Source organism: Limulus polyphemus, unplaced genomic scaffold (assembly GCF_000517525.1).
Source record: "Limulus polyphemus unplaced genomic scaffold, Limulus_polyphemus-2.1.2 Scaffold9319, whole genome shotgun sequence".
In the NCBI taxonomy this organism is placed as follows: Eukaryota; Metazoa; Arthropoda; class Merostomata; order Xiphosura; family Limulidae; genus Limulus; species Limulus polyphemus.
Window position 1 is genome coordinate 802 of NW_013674929.1, and position 11,150 is coordinate 11,951.

Sequence of the window (11,150 nt, forward strand, 5' to 3'; positions counted from 1 at the left end):
TTCCGTACCCGAGTTCTAGAGTTGCTACCAGTGCTCTATAGTTGTGTCTGTCGTCTGCTGACAACTGTCCAAGTATTTCCAGTGGTTGTCCCTTCAAGCTCGTTGCCAGATATACTGCTTTCTGCTCCTCTGTCCATCCATTCATTTCTGCCAGTAGCTCAAATTGTGCTCTATATGCTTCACACGGTGCCTGCCCATCGAATTCCTGTGGCTTCCTTCGTACTGGATCACCCCTGTTGCTGACATTCATATCTGGGATGTGACTTCTAACAGGACTGAAGATGTCTGTATTAGGGTTTAGCTGCGGGGTCTGGAAGGGGCTTGCCGTTGTCTCGGGCTGATTAAGTTGATAGTTAATGTGTCCTCCTTGTGTAAAAGACAATAAATCATCCTTTAATGTATTTAATTCGCTCTAAATTTACTGATGTTTTCCGTTTGTACTTCTTGTTTCCTTTCTTGTTCCAGTTGCCACTGCTGTAGTCTCTTTTCTTGTTTGTGTTCTTTCTCCTCCAATAGCTGTTGTAATCTCTCTTTTTGTTTCTTTTCTTTTTCCTCCAACAGCTGCTGTAAATCTCTCTTGTTTATTTTGCTGTTCGAGCTGCCACTGTTGCAGATTTTCTTGCCACTGTTGTAATCTCTCTTCTTGTTTATTTTCTCGTCCTTCTTGTTTCTTTTCTTTTTCCTCCAACAGCTGCTGTTGTCTCTCTTCTTGTTTATTTTCCCGTTTTGCTGCTCTTGTATTGCTGCCATCAAATCTTCTAAGCTGTAGTTTGATTTGCCGCTTCTCGTTTCCATTTTTTTATCCCACTTCTGACACCAATTTGTTACACCTCCGGTCGTTAGTTAATTTCCCGTATAATTTCTTTCTGATGAAACTTTAGCGACACAAGTCTTTTCTTAAATAAAACTGGTTTATTCTTTCTGAATATAACTTTGCAATGCACTTGATTTCCACAGTCACGCTATAATTAACAACGAACGACTCACGTGCTAGACTCAATCGTCAGTCTCTCTCTGTCTGCAGTTCAGTTACATTGTTGCCGTCAGTTCTTACCGGTCTTATATATACAAGAATACCACATATCTAGTAACCTCTCGAGACTTCAGGAAGGGACATGAACGTTCGAGAATATGACGTGTTACTAGCGTCACGTGACCCCCGCTGTCGTAACACTGCCATCACATCTGCTAAGCTGTAGTTTGATTTTCCACTTCTCGTTTCCATTTTTTTTTCCATCCCACTTCTGACACCAATTTGTTACGTATCTGGTCGTTTGTTAATTCCCGGTATAAATTCTTTCCGAGGAAAGCACATGCTTCTAGGGTCACGTGACTTCCGCTGTCGTGACATTATGTTAAAACTGACATTGACTCTCTCGCTATGGATTATATTTTATTTTTATAGCGTTTGCTACAAACTCGCATGGTGACCGAATAGCAGAATACAGCTGAAACACTCATGGAATCTTTCATTGAATATCCAAATTTGTATATAATTTATGGATAATTGATTATGACTGATCTATAATTTGATTTCAGTTTGTATTTGTTATTGTTACGACAGCGGAAGTCATGTGACGCTAGTACACGTCATGAACTTCTAGAAGGATCCTGTCCTTTCCTGAATGATCTAGCGTTTACTAGATGTCGGTATTATTTTATATATAAGACGGTCAAGACGTGACGGCAGCAATGTAATGTGTAATTGAACTGCGGACCGAGAGAGACGTATTGTTGAGCACATGAGACGTTCGTTGTGAATTATAGCGTTTGTTATAGCGTGACCGTGGAAATTAAGTGTATTGAAAAGTTGTATTTAGAAAGAATAAACCAGGTTTATTTAAGAAAGGACTTGTATCGCTAAAGTTTCTTCGGAAAGAGTTTTTACGGAAAATTAACAAACGAGGAGTAACATTATTTATACATTAGTTTTTACTCAATACTCTTTTTAATCAGTTTTATTCCTTTAAAATGAGACGAAATGGCAATCTTGCAGTATCATCAGGCTTCTCTTTAATTTAATATTGAAAATGAATATTTACTCTATTGTGTTACATTTTTAATATTTAAATGGTCAACTAATGAATTGGAACAAAAAATAATAAACATTAAAGCATTATCATTAATTATTAATATTCTACACAAAAGTCTAGAGGGCACACTGTTATTAGAATTGATTGGCTGACGCCTAAATTTCTCTAATTTTTTATGGCTTTGTAAGCAGCTAGAAGTTGTTGAGTAATATAAAAATTCTGTAAAAAGAAAAGGTAAATATTAGTATTATTATTATTATGTGTTTAAAAACCCATATAAATTCCTTACTTGATTGAGTTGTTTGTAAAGACTTACTCGTTAAGCCTAATTTAGTAACATAAGATAGACCTTACACTGGAACTGTACTCAAAGTTTCAAACTAACACCAACAGTCTAACTTCCAAGAATATTCAGTAATTTAAAGTTTGAAAAGAGGAACGAAACAGTCCTTTAAGTCAGATTGAATTGGTCTAAGTTACACCTACGTTTTGGACTCTGGGAATGTTGGTGCAACAGTATTACTATTGTATTGGTCAAAATAACGTACTCCAACTTTAGTTCAAACTGTAAAAGTGTAATTTGTATAGTTAATCACTTATTGTACTTGTACTGTAGTGTTCCTACTATTAACTAGATCGAGACTGTTCAGCGCTCTTGAATATAATAGGTAATTATGCTGATCTCAGTAAAGATTTTGCAAGGAAAGGAATATTCAATAGAGGTAAGTTCGAGGATTCAATTTATAAGCTTAGAATTAAAATTTGTTATAAAATTATATTAACTGGTTAAGAACTTTGAATCTGACAAACATTTGAGCTAAAATTACTGAAACATTTTTATTTGTAAAAACTACAAGTATATTAATATGCTAAGTGCCATTAGAAAACTTGTATGAGTAGGACATGTTGCAAAAAACCTTTTTCTGGCTGAGGCTAAGCACTGCTGGCAGTTCTGTGATGGTGAGTATTAATAGTGCGTGTGCTTGTAGTGCTGTTTTTTGTTTACTTTAGCTACCTCCACAGATCTTCAGATTTCATCAGATTCAGAGTTGAATTCTAAACTTTCTTGATCATTATCAATTTTAGTAAGACTAGGCCAGACCATAGAAATATCCTTGATTTTAAGAGCAATGCACTTAATTATTGAACATAAAGTTTTCGTTTGAAACAGCTGTTGGTAGTATAGTAGATTAATTTGTGTACAGTATTTTGTCTCTAACACTAGTAACAGTAAAGTATGATCATATACAACAGTAAATATACAAACACAGTCTAATCCAATCAAATATTTGTATTTAAAAAGATACTATCATGTCCCTGTAAAAACTACCTGTGGAGAAACAAAAACTAACTTAGCTAGCTCGAAAAATATGTATTGGGGGGGGGGGCTTGTTTTCTGTAAAAATCCTGGCACATTACCATTTAGATAATAATCTTGAACAAGTGTAGCTGAGTAACCTAAAGCTTGATGTTAGACTTTAATTAACTTTTCCATGCTGTAGTAGTACTGGTAATTAATAAGAAGTAAATCAACTATATAGATGAGAACCAAAAAAGTAACTTGTGTATTAATAAAGCTAGTCCTGATAAGGTACTCTCCCTCCGCTCACAAGATTAGCTTTTCTCATTTGTTCTGCCCTCTATATGCAAGCTTTTACAGAAATGCATGCCACAACTCCACAGTTCAAACATGTTTCTCATGCAAATCATCATGCATCACCTCTCTACCAATAGGAGAGCACTACTATCACATGACGCATGTTACTCCCTCTATGTGCCACTACTGAATTATCATTTCTCATTTGGCAACTGTTGAGTTCAGACATTCTTTTTTACATTGTTCAGTTACCTTAAAATGGTTTATTTTTTTCATTTTTCTTAACTTTATTTACTACACTTCACAGTTGTGGAGTTCATATTTTTATTCAAGCATTACTTTCTTGTATTTGCTGCTTATGAATTCTGAAGTTGCACTCACCACTTCTGGTACAGAGTGACCTGTCGGAGGATATATCATATCTTATTCGCCAGGAGTTTGAGCAGTATAGGAGCCAACCAATCTCGCCTACTTCTGCCCACTTCCTTCTGAGCCTTTCGAGTTGAGCCAGACTGAAGATGATTTTGATCACACTCACCACCCTCGGAGTTTGTCCTGTCTTCCCGTTCACTATCTGTTGATTCAGCTTGTTCGTCATCAGTCTTTTTAAACTTTATCTCCCAACCTCTTCCTGCTCCACCCTCCCGCATTGCCATGGTACAATGATTTACTCAACAATGCACAATCTGCCAACAGCAGTACTGGTGACTATGTGGTCAGTTCAGGACCAGTGGGGACTTGTCTCGTGAATTTTGTTCATCTGTGGGGATCTTTTCTTACAGATGTTTGGGTTCATAAGGTGCTCTCAGAGGGATACATTATCACCTTTCTCTTCCTTCCTCCATTATTAAGTGTTCCCTTCCCTTCTCCTCGGGATCCCTTGACACACTAGCATCTGTCAGAGGTGGTTCAGGCCCTCATCGCACAAGAAGCTATCGAACCAGCTCCACCAGGTTCATGGAGATTTTACTCCTGCCTGTTTGTGGTTCCCAAGAAGACCGGGGACTGGCGCCCTGTCATCAATTTATGCCATCTCAATCAGTATGCTCACACTCCTCACTTTAACATGGAGACGTACCTTTTTCTTAGGTGGGTATTTTATTTTCTCCAGATCTTTGGATGACCAAGGTGGACATTTCCAATGCTTACCTACACATTCCTATGTTAAAGCATTCCCATTCATATCTTTGGTTTGTCTATCAGTGGGTTGTGTATCAGTTTTATGCCTTACCTTTTGGTCTAGCCTTGGCACCATACATGTTTTGTCTTGTGGTCCACTCCTTTGCTTGACATAATCATGCCATGGGGTTGCACATGTTTATGTGAATGACTGGCTTCTTCTTGCTCATTCCAAACAGTAATTGGCCTGTCACACTTGTCAGTTCCTACCTAATACCTTATCCATTTGGGTGTTTTATTCCACACCCATCTCAGTTGGGTCCAACCTTCTCCTCTCTGCCTCCATTCTATGGAACAGGCCATTTGGAAATACCCGTCTGTTCCTTCACATACAGCTCATGAGGTTCTATCACTTTGGGGAATGTGGTCCTCCATGACCCCTCTCATACCCCTGAGCAGAGCCCATATTGCGGTTTCTTCAATAGGTCCTTCATGATCAATGGAACCTCGCCTGGGATTCCTTGGATGCTTCTATATCCCTGACCTTATCCATTGTAGATGATCTCCATTGGTGGTTGAACAGGGTCCACACATCGATGGTGGGTACCACTTCCTTCTCCACGGCCATTTTACATTTGTTCACGGATTCATCCCTCCAGGGATGGGGTGCTTGGGTGGATCACCAGGAGGTTTCGGGTCGTTGGTCTGTGAAGGAAAGTTCTCTTCACATCAATGTTCATTCTCGAACTCCTGATTATGATCCATTCCGACATTTCTACTGTGGTGATTTATATCAATCACCAAGGTGGCACTATATCCAGATCCATATGTTTTCATACTATGGATCTTCTTTATTGGGCCCACACTCATCACATTCGTTTGATGGCATGTCATGCACTATGTGCTTTTAATCTCATAGCCGATTGTCTTTCCTGACTGGATCGTGTTTATCCCATGGGGTGGTTTTTGCATCCTTCCATTTTTTGGTGGCTCTGTCTGCATCTGGAAACTCCCCATATTGATGCCTCAGTTTTGGTCCCCGGTCCCTCATCCTTGAGCCTTGGCTATCGATGCCTTCAGCCAGGATTGGTCTCATCTGTTTCTTTATGTTTACCCTCCCATCCATTTACTTCATTGGGTGGTCTCCCTCATCCATACCACTCCATTCACAGTCATTCTGATTGCTCCTTACTGGCCTGTTCAACCTTGGTTTCCTCAGTTGTTCCAATGCAAGTGGTCCCTCCTCTTCCCTCCATCCCAACCTGCTCCATCAACCCCAGTCACCAGTGTTCCATCCCATGCCTTCCATCCTCCATCTTCATGCCTGACTTTTGTCAGATCCTTGGTGAGGAGTTCCAGTTTCACATTTAGCCTGTTCCATTTGCCCCTCTTCTTTGACCGTCTGTCAATGCAAATGGAGTGTTTATCGCTCCTGGGCATTAACTCTGGGGTTTCTGGGCTTCTTACCCAACAGTTACTGCTGTTGTCCATCTTCCCCTCTCAACTTGTCTTTTGTGTTGTGGGTCGCAAAAGGTCTACGTGGCCTGTTTCACCTTATTTTGAAGGCGTATTTCCTCCTCCTCCTGGCCTGCAGGTGTCGTAGGTCAGATATTTTTGCCCTCAATGTTACCAGGACCTCGTACCACTCCTCCCACCTTATTCTTTATCTGGCTCTATGGCTCGAGAAGGTCAGTCCACCTTTTCCCTTATCTGCCTATCCTATATATCTCATCTCTACTCTCGTCCTGATCTGGATAGATTCCTCTGTTCTATCCATGCCCTCTGTTGTTATATTGCTCACACGGCTTCCTTCAGGGGTCCTCGTTCCCAGCTTTTATCCCTTGGCAACATTCCTCTTCCCGTGATCTTTCCCCAGTTACCCTGACCAATTGGGTTCGACATTTGATCCAGTTGACCTATTCCTCCTTGTCTCCTTCCCAGCATGATCTTTTTCACTTTTCCTCATATAAAATCCATCATCTTACCTTCTTCCTTGCCTCTCCTCTTCATCGGCCATTAGAAGAGATTCTACGATCAGGCATGTGGACAACTCCACACACGTTCATCTCCCACTACCTACACCACATCGCTATTTTTTCTTTTTCAGGGTATCGCCTGCTACCTGTGGCTATTCTACAGACTTCGGCATGGCTGTGACATGAGGTTAGTGCTCACTATTGTTTCAGGGGTCCCTGATTCAGCTTCAATTTGGATCCTGCTCTGTGGCAAGTGGTGCCTGACCAGGTATTCTGTCTGTACTCGGAATGGGTTCCACATAGATGGCTATAATCATTTGTAGACATCGTGCTATTAGATCTGCATTGTAAGCCATGTTGATTCTTACATATTTTCCATGGCTATGTACACTCACCCTTGAAATGTGGTGTTTCACAAAATCACTAGAGTGTAAATTTCTCATGATCATTGTGTCATAATATGCTTGTCCCAGACCATGCCACCCATGGATGGCATGGGTAAAGCTGAAGGGGATTACTGCTGTGCCTAGATTGAACAAATCGGTGTGGTCTGCTTTTCAAAATAGGGTTTCGTGATAACCCATTGCACTGTTTCAGGTGTTGCAGTCCCTCTGGACTCTCCACTGCACTTTCTCCCTCTTTTCTTCCAGTGGGGTATGGGAGTCCTTACCACTTACAAGCCACTGGGGTGGTTGACCATGGAGGATGGGTTCCACAAAGATGGCTATAACCATTCAGTTCAGAGTAGGGCGGTAGTGTTCTGTCAGTCTAGAGGTAGTTACAAGATTCTCCGGATAAATAACTATTTCGTGGAGTTGAGACGCCAAAATGTAGTTCACCCCTCTGATTGGGTGCCCTCCTCCTACCCTCTTATGTATGTTAATACCCAGCAGGTGGTGTTTTGGAGATCAAGTGAACTAATCCCACAACCCATCACACTGGTTTTGGGTTGACCATCTTCCCCTCTCGACTTGTCTTCTGTGTTGTGGGTCGCAAAAGGTCTACGTGATCTGTTTCCACTTTTTTCCTGGGTTTTTCCTCATTAGATGATAAAGTTGTTACTGACCTAGGGTCTTTTTGAGCTGGTTTCACGGTCATGGGGGTTCAGTGCATATGATGGACTTGCCTCATATTCTGGATGACACATTCCCGGATCCCTGGCATTAGGCTACCCTGTGAGTTCCTGGAGTAGAATGTTAGGTTCACTCTTGACTCTGGGACTTGGGGTGAAGATGGTATGATCCTCATCCTACCCTTACGAGGATGTCGGTACACAGTGAGTGAGGTGTGTTGTGCCCTAGCCACTCTACACCATGGGACACATCCTTACTTGTGAGAATTAGTAATTCTGATTTCCGTTTAAGATCACATTGCTATACTATCCTGTACCATATGGATGTGCTCTCTTTAATGTTCCACCAGGTATTGTCCTCCTGATCATGTCAATGTTCATGGCGAAGAAATATGTGGTGCAGTACCCCTCTTCAGATCATTTGATCTGTTTCTCTCATTTTGGGGATGTCCTCCAGATGCTTCTGGGGGATACACTTGTGCTTCTCTTGCACTGGTCCCTCCTTCATTTCAATCTGGGATTCAAACTAATGTGGAGAGATAATTATAGACAGGCCATAAGTTTGTTTAAGATATTGTTATAAGGCCAAGAATGTTGTTAACAATGAAGTTACTCAACTGATGACTCAATCAACTCAAGTCATTTAAAACTTAGTTTTCTGGTATATTGATTTATGATATTATATACTTATACAGTGGTCTCCTTGTTATATTAAAGTTATAATTTTCCTAAATGAAAATGTATTTCTGATAGTTACACCCCTCATCCCACAAGATTAGCTTTTCTCATTTCATGCTGCCCTCTATATGCAAATGTTTCCAGAAACATATGCCACAAGCCTTCATCCTCCCTCTGTTGGAATCCACAGTTCCAACACATCTCTCATGCAAATCATCATGCTTCACCTTTCCACCAATAGGAAAGCACTACTATCATGTGACGCATGTTACTCCCTCTATGCGCCACTACCGAACTATCACTTCGAAGTTTGGCAGAAGACATGAGCACCGAGGGAATTTGGGGAGGATGGGTAGGAAGTGTGAGCAGAGGGAGGTACCTATTGAAAATACATTTTCATTTAAGAAAATTATAACTTCTGATAAGGTACTCTCCCTCCACTCACAAGTCTGTACAATGAAATTCCCTGATGTTTCTAGGGTCAGGATTTCCTTGATCCATGGGATCCATATGCTCCAACCCATGAGCTTTGGATGTTTTTACTGGTTTGATTATTCTTCCTGAAAAGATGCATCTTTCTTACAAATGTCTTATGTTCCAAGTGAAATCCTTTTCCAGGATAAAGTTCTAAAAATTGGTCATTCCATAACAAATTATCATAAACAGAACATTAATATAAAACCCTACCACCTCCAAATTACACAGTGTTCTTCAGGTTAAAGAAGATGAATTTTAATAGTTCTAAATTTATAACAGACAAACTTTCATGTTGATTGGTAATACCCCTTGTTCTTTTAACCAATTTGTTGTTCGGAGTTATTTTATTGGAAAGGTCAAGGTAATTTCAAACTACTCAATAAAATATACATGGGAAACAAACAAGTCACGTTACCCTTATTAACCTTTTTTTTTATCTTGGAAATGGAATAAACCTCTAAAACAAAAATATTTTTTTTATACTGAAAGGTTAGTGCCTTCGCTTATCTACAAAGTTACAGGTAGATGTATTGTATTCTTTATCTTCTATAGAAATAACTCAAACCTAATCAACCTCTTCCAGTTGAAGAAAATCTGAACAATAAACAGATGGCACAGTATATAAATAGCTGAAACAAGTGACTTAACCATGGCAAGGACATAGCCAAATTGGAGGTAGATTATTTCATATTTCTCTAAGGTGAATAATAACATTCATGTGACACCATCAATTTCTCCCATTTTTTTTTGAAATTCATGTGCTCTGATGCTTCTGGGATATGGATGACAAAAATAAATTATCATTAGTACCAAAAAATAATATACAGTTTAATTCTGGCACAGTTTGTGTGCCATTGTGCATATCTTATGAATAGATACTGTTTTGTCTACATTTATAATTTTGTTTACCATTAATGGTCGTGGAGTATGGAGGAAGCAGAAATAGATTATGTAAACAGTAGCTAGGTTCTTTCTTAAATGGAGCATAAGGGCTCTGGATAAGACTTTGTCGTGTCTTTCTAAAACTAGATCACGGAAAATAATTTAATACAGAGTAAAGGTAAAAGCCCCATAACAAATTACGACTTAGAGTTAGGCTGTTTCCATTAATTAAGTTATTTTCATCTTTAAAATTTTAGTGCATTAATAAAACAGTAATCATAAAAGGGACAATAATACTCTGGATATATTACATCACTGACATAGTTGTGTAGGACTTGAAAGATGTCGATATGAAACAGTTTGACCATTTCAGTAAAGTCTGGCAGTTGAAGGATATAACAAATCTTCACAGTTTTAGTGAGTTTTCTTTTTAATCCACATCTGTATTTATTTTTATTCAATTAATTATCAAAAAGTAGCTATGATAATTATATGTATAATAATAATTTATCAGTAATTTAGTTTTCATTAATTATAAAACAAAATGTACATCACTAAGCATGGCCTATAACACGTGACATCATGATGTATTGCACAGTATGGGCATAGATTACTGAAAGATAACATCTCCAGGAGACAGGAAAGATATCACTGATGACAGGAAAATTGACACAAAGCAAAATATGGATGGCAGTATGTAATATCAGTAATTTTGAAATAAGTTTTGGAAAAAGAAATTGTATTAAAAAATATCAAAATGTAGAATTTTTCATTGGCAATAACTAATGTGTTAGTTTCCAAGAAAATAGTGTTATTTGTATGTTTCATTGAGAGTAACTGATATGTTAGTTTTCAAGAAAACAGTGCTATTTGTATGTTTCATTGACAGTAACTAATGTGTTAGTTTCCAAGAAAACAGTGCTGTAGATTATAATTCAAATTTAGTACTATATATTACTCAATTTCTTAATTTAAAAGCAAATATTGAAAAACACAGACAAACATTGATTTTTGTGTGTCACATGGTATGTTGAATGCAGCACTGGTTCAGATTAGATGTTTGTGAAGTCAAAATACTAAGTCTATAGTTTCATATGAATTAGAAACTAAAATTACTGATATTGACAAGCTAGAATGTAAAAAAAAAGAGCCTCTTATCTTTTCAATTTGCTAAGTGGCAATCTGCCCACTTCTTTCCATTTTTGGAAATGCTCCCTTATATACACTTACTTTTATATGTGACATTGAATAACCAATTGGAAGCTCAAAATGTCCCCCTGTTGCCTTTCTCAGACACTTTAATGGACTTAGTGCCA

General features: G+C 38.7%; 1 protein-coding gene across 3 annotated transcripts in view; it reads left to right on the forward strand.

The window, feature by feature from the left end:
* The first annotated feature begins 2,141 nt into the window (after nucleotides 1-2,141).
* Nucleotides 2,142-11,150, forward strand: part of LOC106475868 (ubiquitin-like protein 4A) — a 15,716-nt gene continuing 6,707 nt past the window's right edge. For 2 of the 3 annotated variants that reach the window (XM_022379881.1, XM_022379882.1), the window contains exons 1-2: nucleotides 2,158-2,267; nucleotides 2,669-2,755. In XM_022379881.1, coding sequence (XP_022235589.1) covers nucleotides 2,708-2,755 — 48 coding nt within the window. In that variant the 5' untranslated portion in view covers nucleotides 2,158-2,267; nucleotides 2,669-2,707. Of the gene's footprint in view, nucleotides 2,268-2,668; nucleotides 2,756-11,150 lie in introns of all 3 variants that reach the window. The other variant, XR_002609011.1, reaches the window with a different exon arrangement.